Consider the following 21,310-nt stretch of genomic DNA (forward strand, 5'->3'; position numbering starts at 1 on the left):
CTTACCTAGCGGAGTAGCAAAGTGGTCACAGCACAATGGACTCGCATGCCGGAGGTCGATGGTTGAAACCCGCGTCTGGCCTTTCTGATTCAGGTTTTCCGTGATTTACCGAAAGTGCTAAAGGTAAATGCCGGGACTGTGTCGTAAAAAAGGCGTGGCCTCTTTCTTCTGCATCGCTTCCTAATCCGACCTTGTGCTCCGTCTCTAATGACGTTGTCGGTGGGACGTTGAACACTGATCTCCTTCTACTCCTCCGCTTACTCAATAAACCATACTCTACAAGAGAATGTAATGTGAATATCTCTCATACTTTACTGGAAAATGGCCGAGCTACGGGCCGCAGCGATATGATTATTGTGTTCGGGAGGACAACCATTCGGGTGAACCAGTGCGGCAACTCTTCTTTAGGTTTTCTGTGATTTCTCTAAATGGCTTAAGGCAAATGCCAGTAAGGTTCCCTCGCCAGGGCATAGCTGACTACCTTCCCCATTTCTCTCGTACCCAAACTTGTGGTCAAACTATATTGAGGGCTGGAAATTAAACCTTTATCTTCATTCCTTCCTCTCCAGATAATGAAGTGACGTTATCGGCTGCGAGATTATTTGTATACTAGCGGAGTAACATGGCGTTTTCCAGGCATTTATTTAAAACTGTGCATCAACCCCTATACCACGCAATATCTGGCATTGTGTTTAGTGTTTACGACGTCATATCGCTCGGATTATCGGTCGTGCAAAGATATAATTTTGTAGTTACGTTCAGCGGCAGCGAAGAAGGAATAAATTTTAACGTCAAGCACGATGTGGCAGTATGCGATTGCCGTCTTTCTCGGCGTTTTCCACTAATGAATTGTTCTCGGGTGATCAGGCGAGTGGTGGCGTCGTCTTTCCGCAACGTTTCGATGAGTTTCGCCAGAAGATGATGTGTACGAAACTCATTGAAACGTTGCGACAAGACGACGCTACCACTCGGCTGATCACCCGAAAGGAATTCATCACCGATGTGGTAGTTTTTCATGCATCTATATCTTTATTACTTCATACTTCCTGAACTACGCATCGTACAATGAAGTGATTTATCGTTTACATTCAGTGCTATGTAAAATGCGTCACGAATTCAAATATTAGTAAAGAAGTAATAAATTATAACATCATGCCTCACGCATATACATTTGTTGCTTGAGCACCGGAAAAATAGTAAGTGATAAATATTTGTCCTTTCATCATTTTGCAGGGGTAGTCAGCGAGAAAAGAGTTTTGTAAGGTCTTAAAATTATGTGTAAAGTTTGTTGCAAATCGTTAAGTGCTGTCATTCTCAGATAATGGATTAATGAAATCTAGGAATTCACGCTTCAAGGGATACACTCCTTTTTTTCACCCCTATCCCTACACCCCTCTGAATGGTTGGTGGATCTTATCCCTACAACGACTGCTGCCTGACACTAAGGTATATGTGAACCAGGTTTGTTTCAACTCAGGCCAGTGGCTTAGGAGGAGATGTGTAACATACCTACATACATACATATACTCACTCAACTATTTTTATATGTATGGATTTATATTTTATATGACAGAATAACAGTAACATCTACAAATGATCACCTAACATACATCCGTATTTAATACATTCTAAAAACAAAATAATAATAATAATAATAAAATAAACTAATTTCATATGACGTTATATTCCGATTTGTGAAACACACAGAGGAAGCGGAAACTGATGCACACGACAAGCACTCGAATTTATTTTGGATACCAGGGAAGGCCCAGATGTTCCAGTAACCTTTGCTCCTCAGTCCCGACTGTGTACCAATTGGGTTCCTTTTGGAGTATGCTAATGCATTAACTCCATACATAACAATCATAGACCGGCCGCTGTGACCGAGCGGTTCTAGGCGCTTCAGTCCGGGACAGAGCTGCTGGTACGGTCGCAGGTACGAATCCTGCCTCGGGCATGGATGTGTGCGATGTGCTTAGGTTGATTAGAATTAAGTAGTTCTAAGTCTGGGGGACTGATGACCTCATAGTGCTTAGAGCCATTTGAATTTTTAACAATAATATGCAACCGTTCGCTCGACGAAAGATCCGTACCCAAAGACTGCAAAGTTGCACAGGTCGCAAGGTATTCAAGAAAGGTATTAAGAGTAATCCACTAAATTACAGGCCTATATCGTTAACGTCGATATGCAGCAGGATTTTGGAACATATATTGAGTTCAAACATTATGAATTACCTCGAAGGAAACTGTCTATTGACACACAGTCAACAGGGGTTTAGAAAACATCGTTCCTGTGAAACACAACTAGCTCTTTATTCACATCAAGTGCTGAGTGCTATTAACAAGGGATTTCAGATCGATCCCGTATTTCTGGATTTCCGGAAGACTTTTGACACTGTACCACACAATGGAATATCGTCTTTGTTTTGTGACTTGATTTGTGATTTCCTGTCAGAGAGGTCACAGTTCGTAGTAATTGACGGAAAGTCATCGGGTAAAACACAAGTGATGTCTGGCGCTCCCCAGGGTAGTGTTATAGGCCCTTTGCTACTCCTTATCTATATAAACGGTTTGGGAGACAATCTGAGCAGCCGTCTTCGGTTGTTTGCTATTGACGCTGTCGTTTATCGACTAATAAAGTCATCACAAGATCAAAACAAATTACAAAACTATTTAGAAAAGATATCTGAATGGTGGGAAAATTGGCAGTTGACCCTAAATAACGGAAAGTGTGAAGTCATTGACATGAGTGCTAAAAGGAATTTGTTAAACTTCGGTAACACGAAAAATCAGTCAAATCTAACGGTCTTAAATTCATTTAAATACCTAGGGATTACAATAACGATCAACTTAAATTGGAAGGAACACGTAGAAAATGTTGTGGGGAAGGCTAAACAAAGACTTCGTTTTATTGGCAGGACACTTAGAAAATGTAACAGATCTACTAAGGAGACTGCCTACACTAAGTCTGTCCGTGCTCTTTTACAATACTGCTGCGTGGTGTGGGATCCTTACCAGATACGACTGACGGAGTACATCGAAAAAGTTCAAAGAAGGGCAGCACGTTTTGTATTACGCGAAATATGGGAGAGAGTGTCACAGAAAGGTTACAGGATTTGGGCTGGACATCATTAAAAGAAAGGCGTTTTTCGTCGCGACAGAATCTTCTCACGAAATTCCAAACCATGTAGATGGACCACGAATACGGTGTTATTTTAGTGATGCAACCGCTGCGATGCGCATTGGGTACCTGACACACCATTTTTGTTAGTAGACACAATTCTGTTTTTATCGAAATGCAGTAGTGGTAGTGAATTGGATGAAGTGCAGTGTACTTTCAAAATTGCAGAAAACGGCGTCCTCGCGTGCTAAGCACTAACGAAGTAAAACAACATTCTGGTCAGTACACACATACAATTGTACAATGACTAATCATGGTATAGCTGTACGTGAGGACGGACGAGATTTAGTGATCGAGGGTATTAAATGTAATTATGACTGTGGACATTAAGCGTTGAAATGTATTTTTTTTTATTATTTAAAGAAAGATGTAGTAGCAGTCAAGACGCACAGCTACATTGACCAGTGATAATGATCTCGATTCATATATTTTTGTCATTTGTGACCCAGTTTCTTCTGTTAGATCTGTAAAACTTTTAATGGGTTACCATCAAGCTGTATTGCAGAGCAATAAAGAAGAGCCTAGCGTTCTGGAAGTAATTTTTGTTTAATGGCTGACAGTGAAATGGTGCTTCAGTGCTAGAAAGCACACTGACCTATATTGTGATTCTCCGAATTTTAAAGAGCTATAAAAGAGGGTAGGTCGTCCGCCCTTCGCGATAGTTGGCCGAGCGATTGGAAAATATAAAACTTAAGATATTCATTGTACGTTTTGGCAGCTGAGATATGTGAATAATAATAAGGGATAAATATGAGTTTCCGCACTGGTCTGTTCAACTATTACTTTTTGTATCGGTTACGACTCCAGTAATTAACAATTTTAATGACTTACATTAGACAGGTTACCTGTATCTAGATGTTTTAAATGTTTTTCTCGTAAAATAATGTATGATAGATGATTTATGATACCGAATGTATCAGCATGAAACAAAATTTAGAAGAAGTGAAAACAAATGTGATTATAATACGTTATAAAGCGCTCCATAATGCTGTTTTTAGTGCACTGCCTCAGAACAACCTAACTTAAGAAGCTTTAACACATGGGCATTAAATTAGTTCATCTGTTATTCAGCACTGCTCTAAGTTTAACGAATAAAAGTTTTATTATGTTTCACACCAGCTGGAGAAGGTTCTGGTGTTATACTTTCATCAGACTTCAGTATGTTACGAAGGCTGTATATGGCAAGCTGCGTACTTCAGAACCCAAGTTCAAGGCTCAGAATTTTTGCAAACTATCTGAACTCTGTACCTATACGTAGGATACATTCATTTATCATTAACGTCATGTTTGTATCCTAGTATGAACGCATCTGAGGAATTGTGTATTAAAACGTGTCTTGGAAGACAAAAGATATAACAGAGATCAAGACGGGCAATTACTTTGACTAATGCAGTTGTAATTTACATCTAGGCAGCCGCAGTCGTACCTCACTGCTAGTGTTAGAACAAACAATTAACTTTCTTGCAGCTCGAAAGTGACTCCCTCAAAAGTAAGAGAAGAGTCGTTAATGACCTTCCATTTTATGGAACCATCACTACTATATTTCTTGTCAAGGAAACAAGTACTCTAGTGAAATAGTTGTGATTCATTGTCAAGTATATAGCTCTAATGCCTAAACAAAGTGTGTTCACTCTCGAGTAACATATTTTCTTCTCGACCGAAGTTAAATTATTCTTTGGATTAGCTTCATTTATTACGGTCTTTGAACCAGCAGGCCCTTGCATATCCAACGAAAGTGGAAAAAATTGTAACCAGTTCTTTCTAGATCCTGTACTCAATATTTTGAGTTACGTGCACACTTAGTGATTGCTTAAAGAATTGGAAACGTGCTTGCCAATAAATTATTGGGTGCGGTAATTGTAGTACAGTAGCTGTTCATACGAAAGCTAATTCTGTTCCAATGTATAATGATTAACTTCCGTTAACATATTTAAAACACTTTACCTCAATGTCGTTTGTAATGTAAATGACACGTAAAGTTTTGAAAACAGTTACATTTCTGGCTTACGTTTTTCAGGACGTTTTCGAATTTCGTCATAAAAATTTATTATTTCGAATAAACCCTGAAGTTTTTATAGAAAGAGTTAATCTGAGAATTTTTGACGATAGCACTAGTAAATGAAACGTGAGCACAGCTGGTCATTACGCAGTTAACAACAACAACACGTATCAGATAATGAGCTGCTGTTGATGGGTGGCTCATGACAGAATAATGTAGGCCGCTACTCTCCTCCTGCTATCCATGTTTAGGATTGCCATGGCTTTCATAAACCATTTGAAGGAAACGCAGGGAGAGTTCTTAGAAAAGAAAGTTGATGGCTTTCTTCTGCAAATTGAGATGATGTTCCATCTCTAACGACCTCGACATCGACAGGACGTGAGTCCTTAATGTTCCCCACATGCTGATGGGTCGTGAACCTGCTTCGGTATGACATAGTTAATTAGTTACAACAAGTTTGCGTTGACTCTTCATCTACCGTTACTATTTCTTCCACATGCACTGTTCTCCAAGGATGGAACAACGCTTATGTCAGCACACTGCCCCCTAGCAATAATAACAAAGTTCTTTTACTTATGGTGTGTCAGCACTATTCATGTCAGAGTTAAAATCCGGCGTTTTTCCCTCAACACCTTATCAGCAGCAAAATGCAGGTCTCACCGGGCCGTTTACGTCAGAAGAGTTGTTGAAAATTACCATAGTTGCGCCGAAAAATGAGTCTTATGGTATAAATAGTATTCTAGTGGAATTTTATATAAGACTTGGGCATATCGATTGCACATAACGTGCTATGAACTTCCGTCGTTGACCTACTAGTGGCAGAACCTAGATCTCTGAAATGTGCAGGTTCATAACTTTGTTGAACGCCGACTTTAAGTTTTACATACGGTTAAACAACAATCGGCTGACGAGAATTAGCTGTTCCGTCATGCCTGCCCGTCAGTTCCTCGTGAATCAATGTTAAGCGCATTTCGTTCCTCTAGGTAATCGGTTTGCGTGTCTTGAACAATGAACACCCCGGCGAGCTTAGATTATGTAGATTTGCAAAATGAATGTGAGACCATTCAACATTCTAACGTCTCAGAGTTTTTGAATGCGTTGAGTTTGCAGCAGTCCGTATCGACATCGTACACATTTAATTTTAGAGCACAGTCATTTGCATTTACGCTACGGGAGTGGTGCTAATAGTACTAATAGCAGTAGTAGCAGGTTCATTGATCCATATATCAGTTTTACAAGGACATTGGACATTTCGTGGTTTTACGATTTCAGGCTCATGAGAAAAACGTACTTCATACATATAGCCGCTTGCAGTACTTGACGCGAGAGGGAGAGATATCGGCCGTGGCCTTAATTGTAGAAGCGATGCCTGTATTTTACTGAAGTAACTTAGTGAAATCATACAAAACCATGATCTAGATGGCTAGATGAGATTTGGAAACTCCAGCACCCTCAATACAATGCCAGTTTGCCTTTTCCCTCACTAAAAATACTGCTCTTCACTGAGGTTTTTTGGTTCTAGAAGAGTAAAGGTCTATTACTACGCGTTTCATTCATTTCTCAGTCGCACTCACCGCACACACTAAAGAAACTGCACAGGCATTCTTTCATTATGTAACACTACATACACTGTCAGATGGTATGGGTATCATAACGTCCTTGTTTGCTTCACATTTTGCGTAATGAAGCTTTCGATTTAATAGCCTGAAAAACTAGATCAGCATCCCTTATACAGGGTGGCGTAGTTAAAAATAGCCGGCCTGCCCTTTGAATGTGAATGCAATATTTCGACTTCTGAAATAGAGTAAAAGCTACCACAACAGACAGTTTTATGCAATAATCGATTGTTAGCTTGTTTCTGTCTGCAGTTCAGTTTGTTTCATTAGTGAAGTTAGATGTTTCTCTTTTCGGTCTACAAAATTACTTTTTCGGTAGAAGCAAGAATTGAAATAATGGAACCATACGTGAAAACAGGTTCGATTAAGGAAAATCGCGAAATTTTTGTGGTCAATTATCCGGATAGAAGACTACCAGCAATGAGAGCCATATACAGTCTACGAAACCTGACGCTTTCACTGATCTCTGCAAAACGTAAAACAACAAATAATTCCTTCAGTTCACACACCAGATGTTACTGCAGACATTCGCCGAAGAATTACTCAGAGCCCATAGAAGTCTACACGTAAATTGGCCCAACAGGCGCATGTAACTAGGAGGAGTTGCCTGCAGATATTAAAAAGCCTTAATCTGAAGTCATATCGTGTGACGTTTGTGGAACAATAACGGGAATGTGACTATAAAAGACATGTAGATTATTGTACATTACTTTTGTTAGACCCTTTCTATTACATCATGAGTGATGAAGCATGCTGTCATCTCTTGGGTCATTTGAATTCACAGAACACGAGGTACTGGGCAATGAGGCACCAGAACACGGTGTTTCAGCAGCGTACTACGTGAAGAAAAAATCGGCATTAGATGTGGTGTAGCAGGAACGCGCGTCATTGAACCGATAATTTTTTGGCACTACCCTCGACAAAGTTGCTCACACAGTTGCTCATATGGAATTTTTTGAGACATTTTGTGCTTAACTCACTGAATATGGAAGGCAATACTGCTTCATCCAACAAGATGGAGCAGCGTGCCACACGTCGAAGGCCTCCCTGGAACGAGTCCATGATTTCCTCACCGAGGAACGAACTTCAGCAAACATTTATGTTCACCACGTTCGTCGGATCTAACAACATATGATTTTTTGCTATAGGGACACTTGAAGAGCAAGGCCCTTGAAAGAAATCCACACACAGTACAGGAACTGAAAGACAACATCAGCCCTGAAGTTGCCGCCATTGATATCCGAAATTAGGCCTGGTGTATCTGCATACTATGCACTTACGTGCACAACTGTATATTGATGTTGCAGGGGATCACTTTCAGCATCTTCTGTAAATATATATTTCACCGTGTTTTACATTGTAAATAAATCGTAAGTCCATTCCAGCTCTTCGTTTCTGCAATTTCACTACATTTTCCGTACACTTACTTTATTACCTGCCATATCCCGTATTATGCGATGCGTAAGGGTTTCTAGAAAAGAAGAAAAGAATCTAAAAGGAAAGAAAGGTATTCTGAAAGTGTTGTGTGAAATGACAGATGTTTTGTTAATTCTGTTGATTACATTATTCACTAGTGTTACTTTGTTTTACCAAACGCCAGATTTATGTTACCTACTTAATGCTCCACTATATAGAATATATTGCTTGCCATAACTGCGTTTTCCAGAATGTCTCTTTTTAACAATCTCTTAACTCACTTTGGATATTTTATTTTGTAGTTTTATTCCTCGACAGAAAATGCGGTTTTTAGTATATTTTATTCTCTCTTGGTTAATGTACATTCAGGCTAGAAATTGTTACACGTTCACGGACAGAGCTGTTTGCACAGTAATGATCAGTTACATTCTTTATTTACACAGCTGATTGGTAACTGCGCCCACATGACCTATATGAAATCTCTAGTGTATTCAATAGATCTTTACAATGAACTCGACTGCTGTTTCCAAATTTTCTTCCAGCAATCCGGAGAGATCTGCGTCACGGCTGTTCCCTATCAGCCACGTTATAAGCGATCGCCTTTCATCCATTAACGAAGAGATTGTGACCTACAATAAATGGGTTATAATTTAATGGAATGATGTTGGTGGCATCTGCCTACGAAGACCAAGAGGATATTAAAATAACATATAAGGTTATTTAGGAATAGGTACAAGTGACTGAGGAGATACAGAACACGGATAAATCAATTTGCCTATCAAGAGGAACCCAAATTTCAACAATGAGTCTTGGCTCAAAACGGTGGAGGTACAGAAGCTAGAAGCTACTGGATTTATAGACCGCTCCAAACACGAGACGTACATTGTGGCATCACACAACTTGCAGGAAAGTTATCGCGCTATTCAGCATGTACGCACGAGATTTCGGCATACGGCCGCTTTCTTTCCATTACACAAAGAATTGGCACATTTGGTTTGTGAACATTTATGAAGTACAAGTAGTCACCAATACTACGTCTCTTAGCATATATGGGCTTTGACTAAACTCCACGGGCACATATTACGAGGCGCCATACCTAAGGTGAGCCAATAAGATTTTAGAAAGCGTAGAGGTTTCGATAACTAAGCATGTTTTCGAGGTGCTCGCCCCCGTCGTCCCGTCAACGTGAGCCTGTCAGTTCATGTTTTCTAATACGTGTAGTATCACTATCTGGTCGTGAGTTACATACGATAACAAAGGCTTCCTATTTCAAATATAGCTAGATCGTGGAGTATTTACTCCACACCCATTACTGTGGTGACAGCCTGTACGTAATTATTCCCGAATCTGGGGGAGTGTTAATCACAAAGGACTGCCGGCAGCGACCATCTCCCCTTGATACAAAGTGCTACGGTAGCACCCTTATCCCTTAGTCCTACTTTCACTAAGCAAATAAAACATATGGAACTGAAACCAGAGATAAATCCTTCATCTTATTAAGTCAGAGCCACAGATGATATCATTTAATGATGTACTAATTGAAGGATGGCGTTTCTGCTCATCATCCAAACGTAATCTCACACATGGATGCTTGGACATTTTTGTCCTACGCATTATCTATGGACGAGCCGGAGACTGAGCACTACAGATAGTACCTGCTTGACCAGGCCAGGAAGCCACAAACCCTATTTCAGAACATTTTGTATAATATATGCCTTGCGTGAATACGAGGACTCCTTTGGGGAACTGCCACTATCATAGTTTTAAGATCTGTTTCAGATCTGTAAATAATCGGGAAACAAGAAAATTATAGTAAATAGTGTTGGGAAGTGAAAAAAGTAATAAAAGATAGCTCAGTCCTGAGCATTACACAGGGAAAAGTGATATTCCTCGTTCGAGGCCGTTCGTTCAGATTGCTAAGAAGTATTAAAATAAAATGGTATGACATTGTTGCTGGGAAGCCTTAGGAAGAAGTTTCAGTTGCATAAATATAAACGCTGATTTCTTAGTGTGCGTTGGTCTTCTTTCTTCGTCCTGTATAACTGTTGTTCCCTGTTGGACTTGTTGTTGTGGTCTTCAGTTTGACATCGGGTTTGATCCAGATGTCCACGCTATTCCGTTCTGCTCAAGCCTTTTCATCTGTGAATACTCTACCACAACATACATCCATTTGAACCAACTTACTGTATTCGGGTTTCAGTCTCCTTTACAGTTTTTACCATCCCCACCTCCCCCCAAACATCATTCTAATACCAACATGACAATTTCTACATGTCTCAGACTGAGTTCTATCAACCAATCCCTTCTTATAGGAAAGTTTGGCCACAAAAGTATTTTTTTCTGAATTCTGTTCAGTACCTTGTCATTAGTTACTTGATCTAACCATCTAATGCTCAACACATCTCTACAGCGCCACGTTTCTAATGCTTCTTGTCTAGACTGCTTATTGTCCGCCTTTCACTTGCGTACCAATTTATTAGGCTATACAGAAAAACATCTTCAGAAAAGACTTCCCAACACTTAATTTATATTCGATACTAACAGTTTTCTCTCCTTCAGAAACGCCATAGCTAGTCTCCATTTCATAGTTTATCGTCTCTTCTTCGTCTGTCATCAGTTATTTTACTGCCGAAATGGTGGAACTTGTATAAAAGACGTGCACGAACAGAGTCAGTGAGAGTGTGGAAGGTTGCGACAGGCACGTGGAGCCCAGCCGACTGCAGTTGCGCTGCGTTTCCCGTTTGACTATCCATGGCGCGAACAACCCAGTCGAGGTGGTCCCACAAATTCTCGACTGGATTTATATGCGCGGATTTGGTGGCCAGGGAAGTACGGTAAACTCATCTTGCGCCTCTTCGAACCATCACGTACACTGCAAGCTGTGTGACATGTTGCGGTGTTCTGTTGGTAGAAGCTATTGTGCCGAAGAACAGATTGCATATAGGGTTGGACATGGTCCCTAAGATGATATGCATATTTCTATTGTTCCGTTGTAGCTTCCAGAGTAGCAAAAATGGTTGAAATGGCTCTAAGCACTATGGGACTTAACATCTGAGGTCACCAGTCTCCTAGACTTAGAACTATTTAAACTTAACTAACCAAAGGACATCACACACTTCCATGTCCGAGGCAGAATTAGAGCCTGCGACCGTAGCAGCAGCGTGGTTCCGGACTGAAGCGCCTAAAACCACCTGACCACAGCAGCCGGCTCCAGAGTAGCGAGGTCACCCGACGAATAGACGAAAGCATTCCCCAGGCCATACCGAATGCTGGGTGTTGGCCTTCAGACTTTCACGTCTTTCACGCCGAAGGCCACCTGTACGATGAAGCATAAAACGTGGTTCGTCTGAAAAGGTCACCTGTTGCCACTAAATGGACGTCCAGTTGCGATATGGTCGTTGAGGTTGGTAGCTCCTCAGGTCACCTGTGCGGTCAGCTGCTCGACAGTTGCACGTCTGTTCGCCCGTACACATCTCTGCAGCAGTCGTTTATCCCTGTCATCTATGGCGCTTGGTGCACGACAGTTGCTTTGAAGCCGGTTTGTATAGCGCATTTCCGCAATGCACGGTATCCTGTACCTACGGTAGCCGTTTTGGAAATACTCCCACCCTTGGCCCGAAAGCTAATGATCATGCCCCTCCGTTAGATAAATCGCTCTGTTTCAGCAATGAGTACACTATCCCACGGTTAGGGCTACCACCCGCCGACCTGAGTGGTGGTTATTGCACGTTGACATAGGCGTTGGTCACATCGGTGTGACTGGGACGTGTATATCCACCGTCTATTCCGATCAACCGTTCTTCCGTTTTCTTTCTGTCTCTGATAGAATTACAGTGTCACTGGCAGATCTCAAGAGTTTTTTTCCGAGTTTTAATTCCTTTTCCTCTGGTACCTGGACGTTTATTAAAAGACAATCTAACAGATCCACAATGTTTTTTCACACTTCTGTATATTATTCTGGTTATCAACTTGAACGTATGAGCTGTTACGCTGCCTTGATCTCCATTCCTCTCATTTACGTACCATCGACTTTTTCAGGATTTAGTCATTAATCGAGTTTCTTTCTACCCCCTTGAAACAGAGCGATACTCAGCTAGAATGAAAAGCCTGTACTGTTTCTGTTCTTTTGTGAATCATTTACTGTTGTCTTCCACATGCCTTTACGTTTCTCTCAGCCATCACATTTACAGATAATGCAAGATAACAAATGGAACCGAGGACACATGAATGGGACCCTTCAGGCACAAAGAAACACTAAAAATGAGACTTCTAAACCCCTCGAGTGAACTGATAGAGTACCTGACCGGTTGTAACCCGTACGCTATGTATCTTTACAAAGTCAAAACATGAATGATAGTTGCGCCTGCGGCAGTGTGGACAAACCAGAGCACAAACTATGCGACTGAGTCCCGCACGAAGACGGAGCGGGTAGTGGTCGTCAGGCGTTAAAAATGCTGGATCCCAAACGTACACAGAGGAACGAGTCAACCTGGTGCATCTTGGACGATACTGCAGCCGCAGTATCCAGGAAAGTCAAGAAAGACTGTACACGTCAGCATGCTGCTGTCCCAGCTAGCCAATTTACACAGAGGTGACTTAAATCATGGAATAGCAACATGCACACTTACAGATGGCTGCAGTAATGCGTACACAGGGTCTAAAAGGACAGCATATTGGCAGAGCTGTCGTTTGTACTCAGGTGACTCGTGTGGAAAGGTTCCAGACTTGATTATAGCCGCACGACAGGAATAAACAGGCCTTGAACGCGCAGGGGTAGTTGGAGATAGATGCATAGGAAACTCCATTCCGGAAATCGTTAGAGAATTCAATATTCCAGATTATACAGTGTCAAGAATGTGCCGGAAATACCACATTTCGGCCATTACCTCCCACCACGGACAACTCAGTGGTCGACGGCCTTCACTCAGCGTCAGAGAACAGCCACGTTTGAGTAGAGTTGTCAGTGTTAACAGACAAGCAACACTGCGTAAAATAATCGCAAAAATCAACGACAAACGCATCTGTTAGGATGGAGTGGCGATTATGGCGCTAGTGGTTAATGGCAGCAGACGACCGACGTAACTGCCTTTGCTAACAGGACGACATTGCCTCTGCCTCCTCTCCTGGGCTCTTGACGATATCTGTTGGACAACTGACGACTGGACAACCGTGACCTGATCCGGTGAGTCCTGATTTCAGTTGGTAAGAACTGGTGATAGGGCTCGAGTGTAGCGCAGACCCCACGAGGCCATGCACTCAGATTGTCGACAAGGCACTGTGCGAGGCAGTGGTGGCTCCGTAATGATTTTGGCTGTGTTTACATGGAATAGATTTGGTTCTCTGGCCCGGGTGAGCCGATCAGTGGCTGCAAATGTTATGTTCGACTACTTTGAGACCATTTGCATTTGTGGACTTCATGTTCCCAAACAACGATGCAATTTTTATGGCTGGCAATGCGCCGTGTCAACGGGCTCCAAGTGTTCGCAATTGGAGAACATTCTGGACAGTTCGAGCGAACAATTCGGTCATCCAGAGCACCCGAAATGATTCCCATCGAACATACGTGGGACACAATCCAGAGGTTGGTTCGTGCACAAAGTTCTGCATCGGCAACACTGTCTCTATTAAAAACGGCTGTAGGGGCCTCGTCGGTCTGTATCTATGGAGAGGGCTTCCAGCGACTTGTTGAGTCAATTCCACGTCAAGTTGCTGTACTACGAAAGGCAAAAGGAGGTCCGACACGATATTACGAGGTATTTAATTACTTTTGTCACCTCAGTGCATTCGGTAGATGGAGAGGAGGCAACTGAGGTCAGCGGCCACTGAACGAAATGGTATATAGAGTTTATATTGGATTGCTGCAACTGATAGCCGGAATGTCGCTTCTGGGGCGTTACAGCCTACTTGAAATAACATGCCGCTGACGTGCTGTCCTGCGGCCAAGGAATACAGCAGACAATGGCTGTTCACTAGCATAGTACTAGCGCGGATCAATTAACGGAAATAAATTACCTACAATGATTATGCACTCTAATAAATAAACATAAACAGAACAAAATCTATAATACTAACATTAGTAGTTCAGTAACTGTTGAAGCGATTTTACTGAATTTTTGTAGTTGTACGATGTAGTTGTTGTGTAAGCATTTTCTAGAATTAGCTATTCTTCTTCGCATTGTTTGAAAAGATCAGGAATAAATAATTAATATGGACACTTATTATCATCCACAAAAATGTGAGTTGTATAACGTTTTGTGTTAGCAGAAGAGCCAACACCGTGTTACGATTGGAGGCCGAAATGCGCACGTTTGAGCTCACGCAGGCTGGCGTGAGGAGGGAAGAACTACACTGACGTGAGGTCTGGAACGTGACAAGGAATTAGAATTCAGAAAGCAGACGTAATAAGCTTGATACTTAACTTTAATCCATTAATGATGAACGTCGCTCTTGACGGTATATGATTCGGAATATTATCTGTTCAGAATACATTCTCGAAGATAGTAATTATAGCAACTGAATATAGCGCCTTGCTAGGTCGTAGCAACTATCATCTCTGCAAGTGAGAGCGTATGTAGACAGTGAACCATCGCTAGCAAAGTCGGCTGTACAACTGGGGCGAGTTCTAGGGAGTCTCTCTAGACTAGATCTGCCGTGTGGCGGCGCTCGGTGTGCAGTCACTGATAGTGGCGACACTCGGGTCCGACGTATACTAACGGACCGCGGCCGATTTAAAGGCTACCACCTAGCAAGTGTGGTGTCTGGCGGTGACATCACATAACGTGTGTTGGTTTGTTAGACAATAGGCCGTAATGTGATGAATAAGCAACTATAAACGATACAGCCTAAACAGTAGCTAATTTACAGTAACACGTAGGCCGAGGTGTTTACGTCGTGACGTGGCTCTATGCTAGCAAGAGAGGGGAAGAAAACCAATGTGCGCTCCGTGTGCATACCGGGGGGAGTCATTCATGATGTGGAAAGGGTCCTTCCGGATGCCATGAATGGTACAGGGTGCACCCATCTGCAGGTGGTCGCTCATGTCGGCACCAATGATGTGTGTCGCTATGGATCGGAGGAAACCCTCTCTGGCTTCCGGCGGCTATCTGATTTGGTGAAGACTGCCAGTCTCGCTAGCGGGGTGAAAGCAGAGCTCACCATCTGCAGCATCGTCGACAGGACTGACTACGGACCTTTGGTACAGAGCAGAGTGGAGGGTCTGAATCAGAGGCTGAGACGGTTCTGCGACCGTGTGGGCTGCAGATTCCTCGACTTGCGCCAGAGGGTGGTGGGGTTTCGGGTTCCGCTGGATAGGTCAGGAGTCCACTACACGCAGCAAACGGCTACACGGGTAGCAGGGGTTGTGTGGCGTGGACTGGGCGGTTTTTTAGGTTAGATGGCCTCGGGCAAGTACAGAAAGGGCAACAGCCTCAAAGGGTGCGGGGCAAAGTCAGGACATGCGGGCACCAAGCAACAATCGGTATTGTAATTGAAAACTGTCGAAGCTGCATTGGTAAAGTACCGGAACTTCAAGCGCTGATAGAAAGCACCGAAGCTGAAATCGTTATAGGTACAGAAAGCTGGCTGAAGCCAGAGATAAATTCTGCCGAAATTTTTACAAAGGCACAGACGGTGTTTAGAAAGGATAGATTGCATGCAACCGGTGGTGGCGTGTTTGTCGCTGTTAGTAGTAGCTTATCCTGTAGTGAAGTAGAAGTGGATAGTTCCTGTGAATTATTATGGGTGGAGGTTACACTCAATAACCGAGCTACGTTAATAATTGGCTCCTTTTACCGACCTCCCAACTCAGCAGCATTAGTGGCAGATCTACTGAGAGAAAATTTTAAATACATTCCACATAAATTTTCTCTGCATGTTATAGTCTTACGTGAAGATTTCAATTTACCAGATATAGACTGGGACACTCAGATGTTTAGGACGGGTGGTAGGGACAGAGCATCGAATGACACTATACTGAGTGCACTATCCGAAAATTACCTCGAGCAATTAAACAGAGAACCGACTCGTGGAGATAACATCTTGGACCTACTGATAACAAGCAGACCCGAACTTTTCGACTCTGTAAGTGCAGAACAGGGAATCAGTGATCATAAGGCCGTTGCGGCAACCCTGAATATGGAAGTTAATAGGAATATAAAAAAAGGGAGGAAGGTATATCTGTTTAGCAAGAGTAATAGAAGGCAGATTTCAGACTACCTAACAGATAAAAACGAAAATTTCTGTTCCGACACTGACAATGTTGTGTGTTTATGGTAAAAGTTCAAGGCAATCGTAAAATGCGTTTTAGACAGGTACGTGCCGGGTAAAACTGTGAGGGACGGGAAAAACCCACCGTGGTTCAACAACAAAGTTAGGAAACTACTGCGAAAGCAAAGAGAGCTTCACTCCAAATTTAAACGCAGCCAAATCCTCTCAGACAAACAGAAGCTAAACGATGTCAAAGTAAAATTCTGTGTACCGACTTGACAGAAAATCCTAGGAAGTTCTGGTCTTACGTTAAATCAGTAAGTGGCTCGAAACAGCATATCCAGACACTCCGGGATGATGATGGCATTGAAACAGAGGATGACACGCGTAAAGCTGAAATACTTAACACCTTTTTCCAAAGCTGTTTCACAGAGGAAGACCGCACTGCAGTTCCTTCTCTAAATCCTCGCACAAACGAAAAAATGGCTGACATCGAAATAAGTGTCCAAGGAATAGAAAAGCAACAGAAATCACTCAACAGAGGAAAGTCCACTGGACCTCACGGGATTCCATTTCGATTCTACACAGAGTACGCGAAAGAACTTGCCCCCCTTCTAACAGCCGTGTACCGTAAGTCTCTAGAGGAACGGAAGTTTCCAAATGATTGGAAAAGAGCACAGGTAGTCCCAGTCCTCAAGAAGGGTCGTCGAGCAGATGCGCAAAACTATAGACCTATGTCTCTGACGTCGATCTGTTGTAGAATTTTAGAACATGTTTTTTGCTCGAGTATCCTGTTGTTTTTGGAAACCCAGAATCTACTCTATAGGAATCAACATGGATTCCGGAAACAGCGATCGTGCGAGACCCAACTCGCTTTATTTGTTCATGAAACCCAGAAAATATTAGATACAGGCTCCCAGGTAGATGCTATTTTCCTTGACTTCCGGAAGGCGTTCGATACAGTTCCGCACTGTCGGCTGATAAACAAAGTAAGAGCCTACGGAATATCAGACCAGCTGTGTGGCTGGGATGAAGAGCTTTTAACAAACAGAACACAGCATGTTGTTATCAACGGAGAGACGTCTACAGACGTTAAAGTAACCTCTGGCGTGTCACAGAGGAGTGTTATGGGACCATTGCTTTTCACAATATATATAAATGACGTAGTAGATAGCGTCGGAAGTTCCATGCGACTTTTCGCGGATGATGCTGTAGTATACAGAGAAGTTGCAGCATTAGAAAATTATAGCGTAATGCAGGAAGATCTGCAGCGGATAGGCACTTGGTGCAGGGAGTGGCAACTGACCCTTAACACAGACAAATGTCATGTATTGCGAATGCATAGAAAGAAAGATCCTTTATTGCATGATTATATGATAGCGGAACAAACACTGGTAGCAGTTACTTCTGTAAAATATCTGGGAGTATGCGTGCGAAAGTATTTGAAGTGGAATGATCATATAAAATTAATTGTTGGTAAGGCGGGTACCAGGTTGAGATTCATTGAAAGAGTCCTTAGAAAATGTAGTCCATCAACAAAGGAGGTGGCTTACAAAACACTCGTTCGACCTGTACTTGAGTATTGCTCATCACTGTGGGATCCGTACCAGATCGGGTTGACGGAGAAGATAGAGGAGATCCAAAGAAGACCGGCGCGTTTCGTCACAGGGTTATTTGGTAACCGTGATAGCGTTACGGAGATGTTTAGCAACCTCAAGTGGCAGACTCTGCAAGAGAATCGCTCAGCATCGCGGTGTAGCTTGCTCGCCATGTGTCGAGAGGGTGCGTTTCTGGATGAGGTATCGAATATATTGCTTCCCCCTACTTATGCCTCCCGAGGAGATCACGAATGTAAAATTAGAGAGACTCGAGCGCGCACGGAGGCTTTCAGACAGTCGCTCCTCCCGCGAACCATACGCGACTGGAACAGAAAAGGGAGGTAATGACAGTGGCACGTAAAGTGCCCTCCGCCACACACCGGTGGGCGGCTTGCGGAGTGTAAATGTAGATGTAGATGTAGATGTAGAAATCTCTCACAATGTTGTGTCCACAGTGCTGGTTCTGCTGACGGTGAGCACTTGGTTCCTGCCGACCAGCTGCGACGAGCGCCTCTTGCTGGCGACCCTCTCCGTCTTCCTGCACTGCGCCGTCATCGACAGCCTGTCGTACGCCATGCCAGAGGACGGATGCAGCGCGCCGCAGGTCGGTGAGTACCGCAGTGCAGTTCACAGCCCGCTTCCCAGGAAAGGATCGGTGTACTGCCACCGTCATCCGTTTTCCATAAGGTTATTACAACCTCTGCGCGCCCCTCTATTTAGGTTCCGTTTCCGAAACCGCCTAACTTTCTGTGGTGTGTGTACTGTAAGATCTTCAGTACACACACCATCAAATTATTTGACTTGTCGCTCTAACCAAGTAGGCGAGTGTCAGCAGTGTGTCTCATGGTCTTATCGTCGCGTGCTTATCTTCTGCCGTTAGGTCAGACGAAAGAAATGCCACTTCCACGCTTAGAGTAGCAGATTGTCGGTGACCAACTTTAAACAGAACTTGATTAATTTTCAGACACATTTATTAAAATAATAACAAGTATAAAAATTACTTAACTTGGTTCTGGATGCTATTTACAATTGACAATCTGAAGTTCTCTTGGTACTGGTACGGTAATCTTATTCTCACATATCTCTGAGACTTGACAAAAGTGTCTATACATTTCTCTTCATGGCTATGTACAGGGATATGGTAATCTTATTAGGCACAGACTGAGACTTGACTATAGACTGGTACACTAATGCAGACTGGTACAGAATGGTGCAGACAAATGCAGACTGGCTAATCGGAGGCCTGTACACTCGTTATAATACCTCGCGCGTTCATGTATCACTGCGCGAGTGTGATCCGCGAGGAGAAAAGGTTCTATGTTAGCAGCAATCTCATTGGCTGCATTACATATTAATACGCGGATCGGTGGAAGCAGAATTTGGTCCGTCTCTACGGCAGCGCCCTCTCGTAGTGTGGAGACGGACAAGCGCTGCGCCTGCGCTGTTGTGCTTAGCGGGGCGCGCTCTAGTGGGAAAGTTGTGTACGCGCTGACTACACGGAACTATGTACTAAACACTTTCTTTGGTCCTTGTCGGCTCATATTACAATTGCGAGCAAAATGGCGAGTCCGATCACAGTCAAAGCACCTGAATCTGTCCAAATCCTTTTCTCTGCTCTCCTGTCGTACCGGAGATTCACTTTGGGGAATACTTCCAATAGGTGTCAATGTTTACTATTGTTGATCAGAAAAATGAATGCTATCACTATCAATAGGGATTTCATTAAGTTCAGTGAAGATTTTAGGTTTGTTAGTAAATACCACTCAAGAGCGACCCTCAGGTCGCATGTCATGAACAGTGTCTACCACCTCCGTCTCACTAGCCTCAATGTGAAAGGCAAGATGAGCTTTCTTAAAACCCTACACTCACCGAGAGGATATAAAATGTAGACTCGCAATGACAAGGAACGCCTTTCCGAAGAAGAAAAATTTGTTAACATCGAGAATAGATTTAAGTGTCAGGAAGTCGTTTCTGAAAGTATTTGTATGGAGTGTAGCTATGTATGGAAGTGAAACACGGACGATAGTCTAGACAAGAAGAGGATAGAAGCTTTCCAAATGTGGTGCTACAGAACAATGCTGAAGATTAGATGGGTATATCAGATAACTAATGAGGAGGTACTGAATAGAATTGGCGAGAAAAGGAGTTTGTGGCACAACTTGACTAGAAGAAGGGATCGGTTGGTAGGACATGTTCTGAGGCATCAAGGGATCACCAATTTAATACTGGAGGGCAGCGTGGAGGGTAAAAATCGTAGAGGGAGACCAAGAGATGAATACACTAAGCAAATTCAGAAGGATGTAGGCTGCAGTAGGTACTGGGAGATGAAGAAGCTTGCACAGGATAGAGTAGCATGGAGAGCTGCATCAAACCAGTTTCAGGACTGAAGACCACAACAACAACAACAAGAATACACTCAGAGAAAAAGATATTCTTCGCAATCTTGCACATGAAAGTATTTTTTTATTAACAAGCTGATTTCTTATCCTGTGTGACAAATTACATAAACAATTCTTTGTCTCAACTTCTTCAAGCTACCTTCATCCCAAATTACCTGTTCTAAAATATTTCATAAACGCCTTTTAGGCAGAGTAAATATACAGAACATAAAAAAAGGAAAAAGAAGTTCAGACACTCTACGCAAAACCAGAAATTTGCTGCATCTCCACTGATAAATATAAAAAGAACAAGCTGAGATCCACTAACACCTAATTCATGGAGCCCTTGCAGAACTGCCATGAGGAAACCATTCTAAGACTAAACTTTTGCCGCAAATCAACATCACTATATCCCACTGTCCGTGGACCACTCAATGGGCTTATAGAAATTTCATAGACGTCCGCTTCTTCTCTTATCGCCAGTAATCTACCATATGAAGGGCTTATTTCAATAGTGGTACAAGTCCACTTTTGTTCACATTGAGATACAGAGTCCTAAAGTTAAATGAGTGCTGAAAAATCTGCAGTTGAGATACTAGAAATATTCAAGCATATGGCTTCTTGCTTGAGATGAACTTTTCTTTCTGTTTGTTTCGCTCATTAATTTCAGAAGCATTATAGACAGTGAAGTGAAGGCAATGGACTTGTACCACTACTGAAATAAGTCCTCCGTATATCTTATATACAGTGTAGATATAGTCTAGCTGTGCATTAATCTGAACTAGCTGAATAACTGAAGTGGCACTACTATGTAAAAATTCTAGATAAGTCTGCCCACCAGCAAGAGACTCCCAGCAAACACGAACTGTGACATTTACCTTGCCGAGCGCCAGGACACTAAATTGTATCAGACGGCT

At 42.6% G+C, this 21,310-nt stretch overlaps 1 protein-coding gene across 1 annotated transcript in view; it reads left to right on the top strand.

Annotated features, from left to right (window-relative positions):
* The window catches only part of LOC124795459 (neuronal acetylcholine receptor subunit alpha-3-like), a 163,288-nt gene that overhangs the window by 85,340 nt on the left and 56,638 nt on the right, over positions 1–21,310 (top strand). Inside the window, exon 7 of the mRNA XM_047259487.1 lies at positions 18,471–18,623. Coding sequence (XP_047115443.1) covers positions 18,471–18,623 — 153 coding nt within the window. The remainder of the gene's footprint in view (positions 1–18,470; positions 18,624–21,310) is intronic.

This window comes from Schistocerca piceifrons, chromosome 4 (genome assembly GCF_021461385.2).
Source record: "Schistocerca piceifrons isolate TAMUIC-IGC-003096 chromosome 4, iqSchPice1.1, whole genome shotgun sequence".
Taxonomy (NCBI): domain Eukaryota; kingdom Metazoa; phylum Arthropoda; class Insecta; order Orthoptera; family Acrididae; genus Schistocerca; species Schistocerca piceifrons.